This window comes from Metopolophium dirhodum, chromosome 1 (assembly GCF_019925205.1).
Source record: "Metopolophium dirhodum isolate CAU chromosome 1, ASM1992520v1, whole genome shotgun sequence".
Taxonomy (NCBI): Eukaryota; Metazoa; Arthropoda; class Insecta; order Hemiptera; family Aphididae; genus Metopolophium; species Metopolophium dirhodum.
In genome coordinates this window covers 75,375,907-75,395,307 of record NC_083560.1, presented here as the reverse complement: position 1 = coordinate 75,395,307, position 19,401 = coordinate 75,375,907, and the positions used below count along the sequence as shown (strand labels likewise).

Genomic DNA, 19,401 nt, shown 5'->3' with positions numbered 1-19,401 from the left:
AATAATAATAGGCAATGTGCCTAAGTATAATACATAAATTAGTATACATATAAGTAAGTAGTTATCACATAATATTAAAGATGTTAACAATATTGTTTATTACCTAATAATTATCATATTTAAATTTAAAGTATTAGTATCCGTATCTTGAAAATTACTTAAAATAATTTTATGTACAAATAATTTATCTAATTGTATAAATTATTATTAGATACCAAATAATAATAATACTCTATATAATTATTATATTATTGTGGAGTAATGCTATTAAGTAATTACCTACTTAAAATTTATAAAAAATCATGTAAATATTTTTTCGTCTTTAATATAGTCACAGTATCTTTGGAGCTCTAAACAATGAAATATTTTTTCCTTCACTTCCACTAGCGTATCCTGTCTTACAGCCTGGTACATAGATAGCATTTATTTAGCATTTTTAATTATTTAATTTACCTATTAAACTTTTAAAATAATATTTTAAAACTTAATATAATATTTATTGTTCGGTAACTAAATATTCAATAGTAGACATTTAAATGGACAGTCATAGTTCTTACAATAATTCTAATCAATTTTGAACAATATTGGGAAGGGATTTATATTTTAAATACTATTTGTTATGACTGGAAGTCTACCTCTATAATATGCTTATTTTATTGAATTCATGAATATATTTATACAATACGCATTAGTTTGGTCTATATTTAATGCACCATAATAGCAAATAATTAATATAACCGGCCTTCGAGTAATGTGGCGGTGCCTAGTATTCATGTTAACTAAATTTGTGCCACTTTTTTCGCGGAGTGTTATCACCTTCTCTTCTCTACATCGTGCCCTGATACTTATAAGTTTAAGTCGCTTTACTATTTTAGGTACCTATACGATAGTTCTTGGAACATTCTGAGTTTCTAAAAAACTATATACTCCATAGTATTAAAAATAAATATACTATCATTTTTGTATAGTTGGTAGATGAATGCACTACAAGAAGTATTTTTTTTCTTATACTATAATTAAAGAAACTATTGAAAATAAGAAAAAATTGATTGAAGTATAAATTATAAAAAATAATTTCTTATAGTTGAAATATGTAGGTACTTGTTTCTTGTTAATTGTAAGATGGATTTGAATTAAAATGTAATCTATTTTCAATGCTTTCAAGTTTAAACGATATGTTGAAAGTGAAACAATTGATTTTTTAAATATTTTTTATTTTTCTTTAAAAATATTTATAGCGAGAATTTGAGCGTTTTCTAGAAATGTTAGTTTTCAAAAAATCTGAAATTTTTGAATTATTCATATACACATTTAAAATGTTTGAATATATTTTGGTTTTTTCTTCAGTACCTATCTATTAGTTGATAACATTTTTTCAATTGATAAAAATGCTAGAAAATTTAATACAAGGTTTTTCATAATTTGTAATATAATATCAGTTGAAAAATATCAAAGAAAAATTGGTAAAATTTTAAAGTTTAAATGTTGAAAAAATTCATCAAAATGTTGATATATTTTGAAAATGTTGTAGTTAAAAATGTATAAAATGTTCAATTTTTATAGCTAAGGATTAAACATTTAAAACAAGTTTTCTCGTAGTAGTTCTTAAGAAGATGCCACCATTATGAAACTTGATGTCTTGAACATTATCCGCGTGTTGTTGGAAGTTTTTTTACGATAATTCAGTTTTTAAGTGAGTTATGCCTGTATAATTATGTAAATTAAAAATGCTCATAACTCACTTAAAAATGAACTATCGTAAAAAAAACTTCCAACAAAACACAGATAATGTTCTTATCATCAAGTTGCATATAATAGGTGTCGATTCATTCTAATTTTTAAGCTAACTGCATAAAACGTGAATTTCTGAGCGTACATTTGGTATGTTACGCGTTTGTAAGACGGATACAACACGTCATGTGTGTGTGGCATCCTCTTAATATACCTACCCAAAAATTTTAATAAATATAGGTACATGCACATTTTTTTTTATAGATATTTAAAGTTCAAATTTGGACGAATTTAGATATTTAAACAAAGCATGACAGTTTTAATTATTTTGTTGTAAATTAAAAATATTATTAGTGGGTACGTGAAACATTTAAATTGTATTATTATAGCTTATACTCAGAATGATGTTTTCATATACAATGTTTTTGGAATTAAATTACTTTAATAGCAATAATATCATTAAATGTACCTATTTGGTAATGCCATTGTCAGAAAAAAATTTTCGGGGGGGCACCTTATTTCTATTGCCTTTGAAATGCTAGAATACCTATCTCATTATGATCCCTCTGTTCATAAAGTGTATCTACTCTTTTTATGACTATATATTTATGTTAACAACTATGGTCCCTACATTTAATATAAGCATATTAATATATTATCATTATATCAAAATATGTTGTAAACCAAACATTCCATTTTTTGTTCGAATATTATTAAAATTTACTAACAAAAATACAAGACTTTATATTAGGGCTGTTGAAAGCTGGTCGTTTGTTGTGCATTTAGACCAACAAGCGGAAAAAAAAAATACTTCCAGATCTCAGGAGTCCAATTTTAATTTCGAAAAAATATAAGAATTTCTCCACTTTTTGTCCGTGTTTTGTAGGAAGCAAATTTTTTTTTTTAGTAACACCAAAGTAAAAGTGAATTTTTAAAAAGAAAAAGAAAATTACTTTGGCTGTATACTAATTAAACAATACTACAAATCAAAAAATCCATTTCCTACATAACCTAGAAAAGAGATTAAGGAAATCAAATATGTTTTCAAAATTAAAATTGGGAATTTGGTACTGGGTGAAGTTTTCTTCTGCTTTTGGGGAGTTTTGTGGCACATGTAAGTTGAACAGTGTCTAGTGTCGTGACTGCGCGTATGTACGTTACTTAGGTCTAAGGATCTTGGCCGTCGTTAATCTTTAATTACATATTATTAAAGCGTTCGGTGAACTCACACACACTAATGATCAGTCACTACACAGTACACACACATTCCTACAGCACCAACGATAGGTGTTCAATATTTCCTAAATCCAACCCATTCAAAATGGTTCGCTTTCGACAGCCTTAACTTTTAATTTTTATCAAACATATTATTTAATATAAAATAGGCCAAAAAAATATTGGGGGGGGGGGGGGGGTTGGGTTGTACGTGCCTCCAGTGCCCACCCCCTGACTACGGCACTGCAGTACTTGGCAATAATATATAGGCTGATTGACCGTCGTCGCGCAGATTCGTAATTCGTACCTATAAAATGATTTCATATCACAGAATTCAAATTTAACACATCCATTACTTACAGTGATCCACACAATGCCTAATATACGGAAAAATTGAAAATAGAACTGTGTAAATCTTAGATGGAATAACTGTGTAAGAACATTTTAGATAAATTCAATTATTATCTGGACGTCACGGGTGCAAGTCGTTATCAACTCGTCGTTCTATACGACGTGCGTTATCGGTGTTTTAAATTATATTACCTTTCCGTCCAACAATGACTAAAAATTGTGCAACATTTCTGGAAAAACGTACACATAATGAGGATATGGTCCAGTGTTCGTTATGTGACAGTTTTTCCCACTTTTATTGTGCGGAATTTTCTGAGCAAAGTTTTAAAAAAATGTCAAATAACACTAAAGCTAGCTCAAACCTGCTCAAACTGCCAAACTGCTGTACATAAATCGCCAAATTCTAAAAATAACGTTATTACATCACAATCTGGAAAATCAATGGAAAAAAATATCGAAAAAATTACAAAATCAGAAGCTTTTATGAGCACACAGTTTGATACCTACATTTAATGAAAAAATTGATAGTATAATGGGAGAGTTGAAAATATTATAATCGAATACCTATGAAAATATACGTTTATCAAATAAAGTTTTGAATTTAAAATCGAAAATTGATGATATCGAACAACAAAATCTAAGAATTACAGTGGATATAATAGGTACACCTACTACTACAAATGAAAATTGTATTTCCATCGTTGAAAAAATCAGGACGAAAACTAGGTAATTCGGATATAAATATATTAGACGTTTACAGAGTTAACCACTTAGGATTATAAAAAAGTATAATAGTAGCGAAACTTGCGAAACATGACATAAGGAAAAATTTAATCCAAAATGTTAAAACAGCGAAGTTAACCGCGGATGTTTTGAGTAATAATTGGCCAAAATAAAATATATTTATTAATGAACGTGTTACAAGACTCAAAAGAACCCTTTTTTTCACAAATCAGATCAGTTGCAAAAGAAAAAAAATTATAAATTTGTCTGGTTGTCAAACGCTGATATATTAGTAAGAAAAAACGAAAATTCCAAAATCAAAAAAATGAAATCGTCTCAAGACATCGAACATTTATAGTTAGTATTTTATGTATTAGTTATTTTATTAAAAATTATTTTATTATTTTGACTACTTATAATGTGCACAGACACAAATTTAAAAAAGGTGGGTAAGTGGATTTCGCTCTGCTGTACAGTAGGTTACAAGTGGGTCACTGTAATGGATGGTGTTATATTTGAATTCAATGATATAATTTCATTGTATAAGAAAAACGATTCTGAGCAAAAACGGTCAGTCAGCCTATTATATTTACCTATTTACGTGGACCCTTGTTTTAAATTTTCAATCCTTAGCTATTGTTAGGTAATCGATGATTGACCATTCGATAGATTGAACTTCTTGTGATTGTATCTACCGAAAAGATTGAAGGAGTCACGGTTAGGCAACCAAAATTGCATGCACGATTAACGTTTCAGACAACGCCTACTTCCAAGATATAGGCAATTCAACACACAGCCCAACGATGTGACGGTGGGTATCGATGACGTGACGATGGACAACAAGGAATCGAAACGCCCCGAAAACGCGAGGGTGGAAGGATACAAGTTATACAATGGGAAAGAGGATTATGCAGTTTAAGTTTATGGAGGGGTTTTTCTCTATGATCGGATCGGTATGGTGCAATGACCACAGAGCTCACAACAATTGAATATAATCTTACAACTAACTTATGCTACGGAAGTATGTCCAGTTGTCACGACATCCATTGAACGATCCAGAAGGTCCACGCCTCAGTGATTGAGGTGGAGGTTTATAATGGTTGGCCGATCTACAGCGTATTGCATCTGGACGACCTGGGCGGCCACTCACACAACGCACAATGGTTGCTGGCGGACTTACGCCAATGAAGAATGATGCCAACGCAGATGATATTGCAATGATCACCGTACGCTCAATTCTTATTGACTATAGTCAGACAGTCAGTCCGGACTATCTAACAGAGATGATAGGTATTATAAACGGAACCAAATAAATAAGTACTCACCGAATTGTAAACGATATACGATTTAATGGTAGTCGTTGTATATACTTGTTTAAATGATCTGCAGATTCAGTATCCGCGAAACCAGAGAAAAATTACAATCATTATTGTGTCATCTTACCAATGATCAAAAAATGTAACGTGTATATAAAAATAAATACGAACGAAATTTGGGAGCTGCCTTAATAGCGAGGTCTCCAGTACACACACCACAGCAACACGACGGTAGTATAATACGAACTCTTTTTGGTTATGTTGACACAACGTAAAAAGAAACAAAATAAAAAAATATATAAACTATGGTGGTGTTTACATTGATTTAGCAAAGACATTAGAAAGGATCATGTGTGTAATGCGTAGGAAGAGACGGTGAATATCGGGAAGAAAAGAGTTGTCCATTGTGCGTGCTGTACGTTGTCGCCGTTACAGATGTAGTGACGGAAATGCTGACGATACTATATACTAACACTGGTATCTACTTTGATATTGACAAGCGACATTGACATGCAATTCCTACAGATTCAAAAAAAAAATATATTAGATATTATTTTGGACTTTTGGAGTAAGAAACTAGGTAGTAGATTTAAATCAGTTGCAAAATATTATATTGGCAAGGGTTTTTTATTCTTTAAAATAGTATTTGACCAAGAATTCATAGTAGGTTCATATAATAATTTATCTCTTAAAATAGTACTTTATTTAGTATTTGTATATAAAAAGAATAGCTTTTCGTTTAAATGGAAGTGGTATTCTTTGGCAGTATCATGATCAATCTTGAAATTGTTTATTCAATTTTTTGTGCATCATTATTTATTTTAAATTAATTACACCGTCTTATAAAATATACCTGGGGGGACGGAGTAGCCGAGTGGATTAAGGCGTCGGTTGTGACGCAACCGGCACCAGTTCGAACCCGGCAGTGGGTGGCATTTTTCTTCGGGCAAGTATCCACGGTGTCCGGAGAGAAGTGCCGCCATCCCCTACCCGGGCATGGCAGATACCTACAGATGCCCACTAAAAAATCTGTCAACCAAAAAACACGCGTGTTTAACAACCTACAAATTCCTCCCCTACAAACAAACAAAAAAAAAAAACAAACAAACAAACAGCTAATGGCCATAGTTGCCAGGCTTCATGATCAATAAAAAAAAAGGTGGGTAAGTTGATGTCACTCTGCTGTACAGTAGAATACCAATGGGTCACTGTAATGGATGGTGTTAAATTTGAATTCAATGATATAATATAATTATATAAGAAAAACGATTCTGAGCGAAAACGGTCAGTCAGCCTATGATATTACCAAGTATATTTGATAATGTTATTCTGAATAAAGTAATTTATATATAACCTATTTACGTGGAGTCTTGTTTTAAATTTTCAATCCTTAGCTATAAAAGTTGAACATTTTATAAATTTTTAACAGCAAAATATTTATTAAATTTTAAATTTGATAAATTTTGTCAAAAGTTGAACTTTAAATGCTTAAAAAAAAATTTTGCTTATGTATTTTTAATATTTTTCAACTGCTATTGTAACAAGTCAGTAATCAATCAGGATCCTTGCATTAAATTTTCACGCTTTTTTACCTAATAAATAAAATTTTATTGATATTTATAGAAAAAAAAAACTAAGAAAATTGAAAACTGACAATGTCTGTAAACGGCTCAAAAACAATCTAAATATTTTCAATATTTTATTTTCAGAATTTGATGGTGTATAGAAAATGAAAATATAAACATTCAGTAAAATTCGAGTGAATATCCAATATTGTAAAAATATAAACTTCAAACGCTCATAAAAATTTAATTTGATTTGCTTTGTAGACATTTTTTTTTGATAAAGGTAGACAAACTTATGAGGAATCTTGTATTGCATTTTGAAATCTTAGATTCAAAAAGTCAAATTTTTATGAATTCTCAACTTAAAATAATTTGCTAATTTTTGGAATTTTTCTGTATTTTGTCAAGATTTGAATTTTAAATGCTTATAAATAAAAACTGGGACTAATGGTTTTTAATATTTTTCAAATGTTATTGTAACAATATTTTAGAAGCCTTGTATTAAATGTTCAAGCTCTTTTACCCAACAAATAAAGTTTTAATGACATTCATAGAAAAAGAGACTAATGAAATTGGAAACAGAAAATGTTCCTAAACAGTTTAAAACAAATCAAAATATTTTGAAAATTTCATCATCTATAGAAAATGCATTTATAAACTACTAGTGAAAATTTCATGTGTATACGTTCATTTGTTTTAGAGTTACACCAAAAACCAATATTGATTTTGTGGAAACCCAATTTTACGTAAAAATTCTCGTTTTCCTTAATTTTTATGTTGTTTTTCCTGGCACTTTTAAAATCTATTGGGAATTTAAAAGTTTGACCTACCGAATGCACCAAAATTCACTTTCCCATCGAACAAGATACTGTTGAAGATAATCGAAACAGTTTTATTGTCCCAAACCGTGATGACAGACATAAAAAAAAAAAAAAAACACACATCTTTGTAAAATCAATACAATTATCGTTCCACTCAGAATCTAATACAATGGAATTAAGTTACTTTCATCCCATTTTAATAAAATGTACACATTTAAGTTAAATAATTAATGTATGGCTTCTTAATTATTAGTTGGGTCGGTAACATCGCTATCAATAATTGTGCCAAGTCGAGGATTTTCAGGGTTTCTTTTACTAGAAGAAAAAAATCTTGCACTAATACAGTAATACGTTTCGTGACTATAACAAACGGTAATGGGACAGAACTCGCTCCATAAAATTGTTCACAAGCAGTCTACAAAAAAAAATAAAAATACTACAATATATAATTTAAATTAATTTGAACAAACCTACCTGCAAAAGTCCAATTTCTGTCTTCTGGACATGCAATATTTGGCCTTCTCCAACACCATCTCTATATATAATTATCAAAGTAGGTAATGTACCTTTTATAGTCGTATACTTGGTCAATGCCTCTGAAAAATAATAAAATCATACGCCATATAAAATAATTACACATAATGATGAATAATAATTATAATTTCATTTATACAATTATAAACCAATAACAAAGAGGACAACCTAGTTAAATGACTTCCACATTTAAAAAATAAACCCAAATTATATCAACCTTTGGTATTTTGTGGTTAAATAAGTATATTTATTTGATTATTTAACACTTATTCCTCATTCCTTCGAATAGAGGGGCTAATGATATTTATTCTTCTTCCTATAGAGTTAGGAGTAATTGGTTGGCAGATTCCTACTATACTGAAATGCAATTTTTCAAGTAAAATTTGGTATAAAACTGTTAGACTAACACAAGTGACACATAATACTTACATAGATGTAAATAATGAATTAAATAGTAATTAAATAACAAAGTGTACTCACCCGAGTAATACTGTTTTTGAGGGTAGTGTTTTAAGTGTATGACTCACAGGTGAAGTGGTGTAAAAGTTAAACCAGAAATTTGATATTATTTATTATAGCTGATCATCAACTAGAAATAAGATTTAAAAATTAGATAAGTGGTACCTACATTGTTTCTACCTAGCTAATTAAATGTTACTAGACTTGAGTACTTGACTGCAGTGTAGTTTACTTTAATAGCTTTAAGCGTGTTTGTTGATTAAGGCAACTACTGGTAAATTGTTACAATTGTGATTGAGAAATGGAATATAATTTTATAGTTAATAGCTTAATGTGTTCTCAAAAATCAGGAATATCGGCATAAAAATCTGGTATAATACATAAAAGTTAACTAAGATTTTGCGTAACGCTTTATTTATCTACATAGAAACGAATAAAATGTAAAAATTACTTAATTCACACAAATAATGGTTAGTACTTAACTTTTTTGTCTTATTACATAATTTTACGTTCCTTATGTAAAAGTTACATTGATATCAAGGCTCGTGGGTTGTGGGCAATGGGCAATGGCTCTAGTTGGCTTGGTATCATAGACGTGTCAGTATTATTATTTAGATTTAAAGTAATTAGTAAAGTGCCTTGATAATAAACTATTAAGGCTACTATTACTCTAGTAATTAGTTAACGGCAGCGCCATCTACTACCGCCAAATCATTTTTAACTCATTTTTAACGTGTACGTGAAGAAATGGCCCTCACAGCTGCTCAATTACCTAGTTAGATAGCGCTGTCATTTACTATTTATAATGATGTAGGGTATGTGGGAAAACCTTTATCGGATTACTCTTTAGGAAAATGTAAAGAGCTTAGATAATAAGAGAGTGGTCAACTGAATAAATATCAGCCATGTTTCGTCCAAAAAGTTCCCGCGTTTTTTTATACCTTAAATGTATAAAATAGGAAATAATATAATTTACTAGTCAATTTATAAAATATTAAAGAAATATGCTTAGGTACTGCATAACAGTAACTAAAATAATAAATTATTGTATAATATAATATGAAATATGGGTGTAATAAATAGGTATTTATATATATCTTAATTTATAATATATAACTATAGTCTATGATACAAAATATGAATATGGGTATTATATAATTATGCAACAAAACAAAATATTAATAGTTACATATTATTAAAATTACATTGTAGTGTAAAAACAACTGACAATTAATGTATTTAACATTGGTAAGATATACACCAATTTGGACGAAAAATGGAGTCTATTATCAATGATAACAGACAGCCAATAGAAAATGTTCACCGAGTTGGCCACTATCTTATACAAGTATAAAGGCTCTCTAGGAAAATGTATTGAGGAGCTTCAGCCATAGGAACATAATATAACATGACATCGGCCCACTGTGTAATTGCACAGTAGCACAGTAGTAGTAGCCCAGTCTGCCCTTACCTATAAAGACCAAAGTTTGAAACAATTTATAGCTACTGATGGTTTGACCGTATCCATTTTAGCGCACTTGATTTTTTTATAGTCTTTAGAATTGTGCCTCCTAAATACAATAAAAAAATCATCGCGCCAGTATTCACTTCGACAATATTTTTGCATTCAAAGCGAATGCGTTCATATATGTATGCATATTGAGTTATTCCAGGATTCGGTACGACTGTCTAAATTAATTATCTCGTATCATCGGACAAATTCACCTTATTAATTAGTTATTCATCTATCTATTTACTCTTTTGCAATATAAGGTTCTGTGACTATCATTGTATTATATGCCAGTTATAGTATTATTACACAGTTATATCATTATAATTAGATCATAATCATAATTGTCTATTTAGTATAATAATAAGTGCTCATTAACGTAAATTGCATTCAATTGGTGAATTGACTATTTGTAATCTTGCTACGAATTTAGGTAATTTGAGAGTATATCTACAATAATAGTCACGACGTCCCAAATCACAAAATAACAAATTCATATTATAATATTGGTGTTTGAATCACATCAATACATACGTAGAACTCAGGAGAAAAATATCTCTTGATAATATACTAATTATTAAATAAACAAATAAAAACATGAAGGGCCCCTCGTCGAGACAAAATATAGCTAGATTTTTGGGAAAGTGTAGCAGATTTTTGATGGTAAAAAAAATTTTAAATCGGTCAAGTAGGTCTAGAAAACAATTTTTTTCTTTATATATTAGTATACAACATTAACGAATAACGATATAATATTTTATAATGATAATATTAATAAACCTGGTAAAAATTTAAAATCTAGAAAGCGTGGAATATAGGTGTCGAGAATATAAAGGTATAGTATGAACATAGACGAGTAAGTACCCTTAGCCTTACCCTTAGGTAACGAATTACCCGTGTACGACTGTACGAGTATAACGTATTTGTATTAAGGGCGTCGGTGCCGGTTTTTCTAATTTTCCGAAATTCTATAAAATTTGAAAATTATATTTTATATTTATTTACTATGCCTTAATTTATTATAATACTTTTCCACTAATCTACAGTTCAATGCCTATTTAGGGGGCGTTGATATATACACTATAATATCAACCAAAAATACTTCACAGAAAAAACTCTCATGCCCTCCGATTTTGTTAATTTTTTTTTATTTAAAAGGAGAGAATATTTTCAGGTCGGTTTAAAGGCCGAATTTTTATTTTACTTTTAATAGTGGTAGAAAAATACGTTTAAAAAATAACAAATATTGTGCATTATTCAATTGCAAATTTTAGCTTTAATAATTATTATTTTGAAAATCAGGCTTGAATCCAACCTGCAAAATGTTCTCTAATTTTAAATTATGAAAAAGATCTGACACACCAGCTCCGACCACGACGTCCTAAAGCTACATTTTTCGCTCAGCAAATCACGGTTAGCTCTGTTAGTTTAAACATTATAGTAAATTGACTTTTTATAAGATTTAAAGGTAAGATTATCATCTAGAGAACTTCATAGTTTTTTTTCAATATTTTACGTTTAAGACAAATGATAATTATTTTAAAATTGTGAATTGATAGTGGATATTAAAATACTCATAACTTGTTTTAATATTAAAATCTAAAAAAACCTATGAGGTTCGCTTGATAATAATCTTACCTTTAAATTTTATAAGAGGTCAATTCACTATAATTTTTAAACTATCAGAGTTAATCGTGATTTGCTGAGTGAAATATTTGGTATGTTATGCGTTTGTAAGACAGAGAGGACGCATGGGGGTGTAGGACGCACGTGTCTTATGTGAAAAATACATCTTTTTCAGAATAGACCGGGGTGAGTAGCAGACGCCGTTCTCTAAATGGGAGTTGGCGGTACCAGGGTCGCATGTGATATTGTCGTTCTACTCGCTATTCTGTCTCGAAATCGTCAACACGCTGCGGTGGCGACAGGAGTTACTTGTTCAACAATCATCACAACAAACGTTCCTGTTCCTTCTGTAAGAGGGTATGCACGGATATTATGCCACGATTGTTACTGTATCCCGTAAGTGTGGTATATAATTAACTTCCGTTTTTCTTTTGTTAATATTTAGTATTAATATTTGCGGTATTCGATACCAATAATAGCTGCCTGCATAATAATTTTGATTTTTGGTAATTGTTGGTATTCTAAGTCCTAATATCATCTATACTAATATAATTCTGTATGAATTAATTTTACTTACGAAGGCGGTTTTTTTTTCTTTTTTGAACCACTGCCCAACAGGGAGACAAATAACTTTGTTAAAAAAAATGTATATTATATTATTGTCTTTTATGTAATTTCAATAAACTCTCTTATTGCCATATTGCTTATTATTGCTTATTATTGCTAACGATAAAATCAAAACAATACACGGTAGGTACTCCAGGAGTCGATTCAAATACAAATTAAACGTTTATCTTAAGTCTAGGGCCGTAGGGGCAACATATTTTCCCCCTTCCCCAACCAAAAACAAGAAAGTTATTTCCGAAAATGTAAAGTATAACTACTATTTTGTAGCATAAATGCCGTTTAGCTTTATTTGAAACATGTATTTCAATGAGTTATGAACAATGATGTAATCAGAATTTCTCGTTCGAACTTAGTTTCAAAGGTATCACCTTACGAAGTCCGCGAGTTTGCGTATTCCCACCCATCAGGGTAGTATGACTAACTCTATATTGTATCACTGTCAGAGGCGTATATACGATTTTGGCACCCTAGGTACACACATTTTAGCGCCCCTTTTTTTCTCAATTTCCAATTGCTCATTGTCACAAAAAACTTTTAAGCCTCCTCTAATTTAAAATTTACTTTTTCTCTCCGTTAAAAATGCAGAGCTTAAACCGGTATAAACCGTTTTAAAACCAAAACCAAAAACAAAATCAAAACCGAAACCGAAAAAATAATTTAAAACACGGTATTTTTTTTGAAAATCTTTTGACAGACAATTCGAACGCTCGATCCGGCAATTCGAAAAAAATATATAACTAAGAATGAACGTAAATATTCTAGGCCTTGACACAAATTTTAGAAACCCTAACACCGGTGTTAAAAAATTTAAACCAAAATCGAAAAAAATAAAAACCAGTGCACAAAATCGAAACCGAAACCGAAAATTTTTCAGTCGGTTTCACGCCCTGTTAATGTGATAACCTAAAATGTATATTTTCCCCTTATTGCATATTTATGCTTCCACTAATTTAGAGAACACTTTTATTTCACCATTACCTACCACTCCATTTATTCCTTATAAAAAAGTCAACTTTCATAATCAAATAAAACAAATTATAATTTTATATTTAAGCCTTTTTTTATGACAGTATAATAAAATACATAAATAAATAATTTTTTTTTGTTATAACATCTAGCAACGGCGCCCCTTTGAGGACTCAGAATTTGGCGCACCGGGGCAATTGTCCCCTCTAAATACGCAACTAGTCACTGTAATGGATGGTGTTAAATTTGAATTCAATGATATAATATCATTGTATAAGAAAAACGATTCTGAGTGAAAACGGTCAGTCAGTCTATGATATTACCAAGTATATTTGATGATATTATTGTGAATAAAGTAATTAATATATAACCTATTTACGTGGAACCTTGTTTTAAATTTTCAACCCTTAGCTACATAAGTTGAAAATTTTATAAATTTTTAGTTACAAAATAATTATTACATTTTAAGTTTGATAATTTTTATAAGAAAAAAATGTGCTTACGTATTTTTAATATTTTCAACTGCTATTCTAACAATATATTTTTACGCTCTTTTTCCTAACAAATAAAATGTTATTGATATTTATAGAACAAAAAAACTAAAAAAATTTAAAACTGAAAATGTCCGTAAACAGCTCAAAATAAGTCAAAATATTTGGAAACGTTATGGTGTATAGAAAATGCTAATATAAACATTCAGTCAATATTTCATGTATCTACGGTAATTTGTTTTAGATTTGCACCAAAAACCAAAATCGATTTTCTCGAAAACAGATTTTGTGTAAAAATTTCCATTTTTCCTTAATTTTTCTTTTGTTTGTCACGTCACATTTGAAAACTATTTAGACATTTTTACTTTTGACTCCCAAAAGTACCAACTAGATTCACTTTCCTATTAGAAAAGATACTGTTGAAGAAAATCCAAGCACTTTTACTGTCCTAAGTGTGATGACAGACACAAAAATTTAAAAAATTATAAATTTAAAAAACACATTTTATTGTAAAATCAATACATTCATTACTCCGCTAAGAATCTAAAATTGTTGGGGCAAATTTAAAACATGTAGATTATTTATAAAATATTAATATATTTTATTTTGTTTTAAAAAAATACTGAATACATGTTAAAAACGTGAATTATCAAGTTACAACAAACTTTCAATCAACATTTTACAATATTATAGATGACTAATAATCGTAAGTTGGTAACGATCTGCTGTTCATTAGGTGTCTAGAGTCTTTAAATATATAATAAATAATATTAGGCAAATATTTTTTAGGGCAAGAGATGCTGTAGCATCCCAGCATCCCAGTCAGTCCGCGCCTGGGCATCACCACCACCACCACCACCCCCAAAAATCAACGGAGCCGTGGCTCAAAGAAAACCGTCTCGCCTCACCACTCCACTGACTCAGTTACTCGTGTCACCTACGAGTTGACATCGGAATTCAACGTGTTAAATTACAAATTATTGTGTAATACATATTATTATTTTTTGGAAATATGTATAGGTAATTTATACATATTTTATGTTCATGACTTTTTTATATTTCAAAAACCTATGAGCGCCTGAGCGCCTTGTACCAACAGTACTCAGGGAAAGGATACCCACCTAGTACTCACAGAACAAATATAAAATACAAAGAAAAACTCATACGATATAAAAAAATGAAAAACACCAAATTAACAAATTCGAATTTATAAAAAAAATTAAAATAAGCTTTTACCAATGTCTTATTAGTAAATACCCAAATAAAACCTGGGCCGCAATTCGTATGCACGTTAAAACAAAACGTTGGCATCAATTTAGTATGAAAAAATAGTATAAAAATCTCGGTTCACAATTTGGAAGACCATGGGACTCAACTAGTAGAGATGTAGGATCTACATTGCAAAATGATTTATAAATACTCACATTGTCCCAATGTGTACATATATAAAAAAAAATGTAACAAAAATGTTTACGCGGCTAAAATAACAATAGGTAATAAATAATTAAAAGTTATAGCACGATGCGTATTGGACCGATATCACAATGTCCGAAGGCCCGTCGACGTCCAACAACCGTGAAATGGGTTATGGGTACAATAATTATTGTTAAAACAGCGATTAAACTATTGCAGTTCTTATACCACTTTAAATTTTTACGTTAACTGCTAAGGGTGGTAAATGAAAAAAGAAATACAAACGTATAATACTACATCACGTAGCTGACCAGTGGCCATCGAGTGTTCATGCGAGAACGGGACGCACGCAAGAGGGAAACAGACAAACCTGTTTCGCCTCAGCATGGAAGAAAATACCGATTGTATTGGTTTTGGAGAGACACCACCCCTTGTGATTAGCGTTGGTGTCGATCATTGCGTGTTCGTTGCCGGACACTTGTTGAACCGTAGGCAGTGACCGTCGCGTTCGCAGTCCACGTTGGTGTCGGTTCTGTGTTCTGTCCGTGCTTGTTAAATTGTCCACGTGTTGTATCTTGTATTTTTGTTGCGTCAAATCTTACTTATTAAATTATAATTAAATTATCTTTACAAAAAATATTGCGAGTTTAATTCAACGGCTAGTATTTTATAAAATGTATCTACAACCTGCAGGATCAAGCATTTTTGGTGAAAGCACACACGATGCGGCCACCTCATCATCAAATGTTAACAGACCTAAAAACAATTCTCACTTGACGGGTAATTTCAGTATTGGATCAATTCACTCGGCTAATTACCGTTTGCCGCCTCCGCCAAGTTACTATGGTCCACATTTGATAGAGACTGTTAGACAAGCTGAACCGAAGTATTTATCTAATTGGTGTGTGAACGTCAAAAGCATAAAATTAGAGCAGGGCGATTCAAGCTTGATCGCCGCATTAAGTGGTAAGTATTCAAATATATTTATATTCAAATGTTTAGCATCGTGCCAAAAATATAATAAAAATAAGTGCATCAAATAAAATATTAAATTTAAAACAAGGATTCTCATAAATAGTTCATACTGTTACCAAAAAATATAAAAAATACATAAGCACAATATTTTTTATAGACATTTTAAGTTCAAATTTTGAAAAAATTATATATTTAAACGAAGAATAACAATTTTAGTTATTTTGTTGTTATTTAATAATATTATTAATGGCTACTTAAAACGTTTAATATACCTATATTGTTATATTTTATAGGCACAATAATATTTTAAAAGCAATGTTTTCTATGATAAAGTATTTTAATAGCAAAACCCAGTGTACAGGAGAGCGGTACTCACTTGCACACCTTTTTTTATTTGCTAAGATGTTTTATAATTTGTCCTTCGTGGCTACAAATATACATTTTATGGTATAACAAAATTTATTTAAGAGCATTTCATTACAAATTTTATTTTAGAATTCGTATAGGTTATTTTAAAAGCTATTAATTGAATTCGGTTAATATTTGATAATTTGTTATCTGTATACTGCTTTAATTGAATAGTTTGGAGTGCTTGGACTAACACTATCAATATGTATAATTTATTCATAATTCGGTTTATATATGTTTTTAGGAACTTTGTTGGAAAATGATCGTCAAACCATATCATGTGAAAGCTACGATGCTGGTAGATTAGTTTTTGTGATAGCAAAAAATATTGTTAGAACTAGTGATGGAGTATACCATCTGCTTGGACCAATCACTCAAGGATATCCAAATAATTTGTATCGTGCATGTTTGGAAGCTGATGGTATTCCAAGGACCTGGAAATACGTTTTAACACAATTCTCTGGTAAACTTCCTGATGGCAATCAGATAACGACTTCTACAACTGATGATGCAGCTGTGACCATTTCCATCGGCATGGGAATACAGGAATTGATTAGAAGCTATCGCATTCTTCGACATTTGGCGATGATATCAGATAAAAGATTGAAAGAACATAGCAATGCTCGGAAGTCTATAAGTTTTGCGCGACACCAATTTAAACAAAAGTTGGTTTATTCATTGAAAGTCGTTAACAACCAAATCATAATGGTACGGTATAATGTTTTAAAAATTATTACTTTACATATTAAAAGTATAATATTATAATATTATATAGTCTTGATTCTTGATAATTCAAATTATAATTAATATAATATAATATAGGTTATATACAAAATTCCATCTCAATTATTTTTATTATTATAATATGGTTAGGTACCTATAAACTATGAGTATTTGGAATGTTTCTTACGTTACTCGTAATTGTCGCAATTTCCGCCCCCCCCCCTTTTGTCATTCCAAAAATTCATATGCCGCTATTGGTTATCGGTATCGGTTATGGGCTATTTTTGGGGTTTCATATTGAAGCTAATATGTATATATTTAGGTATCCCTCTACATATTATGTATTAATTATTTAGTCATTATTATCTCTCAAAAAAATGGTTTATTTATGCCTATGATAGTAACCAGCAAGTATAAAACTATGTAAGAATGCTATTTGTATTGAGATAAAAATGTAATTGTAATGTAATGTAATTGTCAGCGAGCGGTTTTTTTTCAGTTTTTCTATGGGCCAGTCAACAATGTTGCCACCCCTCTCAAAAATGACGCTACTGACATACTATCCAATAGGTACCTACAATAAATTATAAATTATGTTTTTTAGTAATTGGTGCATATAGTAGGTATGTTATCTTTATTCTTTATATAATTCTTTATATTACTCATTCAGCTGAATGAAATATATAGTATATACCTATTTAGATACTCAAAATTGGAAAATTTTAGAATTAAATATATTTTAGGTAGGTACTTAGTAGATTTTTACTTTTATCAGTCTTTTAAAAATAATAACCTAGCCACCTAAATATTACATTCATTCTGATATCAACTCAATATAAAATAACGAAAACACTATAATACAACTTTATTACATTTTAGATTCTGAGCGATAAATGTATTTATTTTACAATGTGGTGTGTTTTATTTAATTTTTTTTTTATCCGTGTCTGTATACATGATTAGTAGGTAATTGGAATAATTATTCTATTTTCAACTTAAGTATCTTGGTAGCCGGAAAAGTGAATCTAGTTGTTACTTCTGAGATTCCGAAATTGAAAATAGCGTCGGAGAAATTACATATTTAAACAAAGAATAACAATTTTAGTTATTTTGTTATAATTTAAATATATTTATTCGTCAGTACTTGAAACTTTTAAAGTAGCTATATTTTTATATTGTACACAGATAATGACTTTTTAAAATGCAATGTTTTCGTCAAAAATTAATTCAACCTACAAATAGTGAAATAAATTACGTTAATAGCAATAATTTCATAAAATATACTCAGACAGTAATATTAGCTGATCAGTATAATGCAGACTGTCTTCGCGCAGAATCGTTTTTCGTATTCAATGATTTTATATCACTGAGTTCAAAATTAACACATCCATTACAGTGACCCACTTTACACCTACGCTGTATAGCAGATCGGACTTACCCACATTTTTATATTTATTTATACTTTTAAAAAAATACTTAATTTATTATTATTATGTTTTAAGGGAATGAAAAAATTGCTTAAAAAAGATTGAAAAATACAAAAAGCTGAACGTAAGAACAATTGTAAGTATAAGTTGTCAAAAATGTTTTTTTTTTTTTTTATTGAATTTAGGTTCGGCATCTAAGTCCATTACCTATTAAAAATGTTATTTTATGATTTTAACAGTTGTAACGAATTAAATTAAAAATTAATATACTTATAAAAATGATAATTGATAAACATGTATACATTTAGATTTAATTTTGTAAATTGTAAATCAAACATATTTAGTAATTGTCTATATACTTCTTCAAGTAATTTTTGTTTATGGACCAAATAGTTTTTTTTGATTTTTTATTATAATAAAATATAATATAATAGATTTAACAAAATAATTTAAATTTATCTGTCATTGTTTTTAAAAGTTATATTGTTCTAGTTTATTATACTTAATAGTTACAATAATT

General features: G+C 29.6%; 1 protein-coding gene and 1 long non-coding RNA gene across 2 annotated transcripts in view; both read left to right on the top strand.

Annotated features, from left to right (window-relative positions):
* Window positions 1-13,666, top strand: part of LOC132933583 (uncharacterized) — a 29,262-nt gene extending 15,596 nt beyond the window's left edge. Inside the window, exons 2-3 of the long non-coding RNA XR_009662905.1 lie at window positions 12,027-12,247; window positions 13,597-13,666. This is a non-coding gene — a long non-coding RNA (uncharacterized LOC132933583). The remainder of the gene's footprint in view (window positions 1-12,026; window positions 12,248-13,596) is intronic.
* Window positions 13,667-15,659: 1,993 nt separating this feature from the next.
* On the top strand, window positions 15,660-19,112 carry LOC132947929 (uncharacterized). Its single transcript, XM_061018559.1, has 3 exons — window positions 15,660-16,314; window positions 16,976-17,439; window positions 18,957-19,112. Exons 1-3 carry the CDS (start codon window positions 16,023-16,025, stop codon window positions 18,984-18,986), a joined length of 786 nt encoding a protein of 261 aa, XP_060874542.1. The 5' UTR covers window positions 15,660-16,022; the 3' UTR covers window positions 18,987-19,112.
* Window positions 19,113-19,401: the final 289 nt, after the last annotated feature.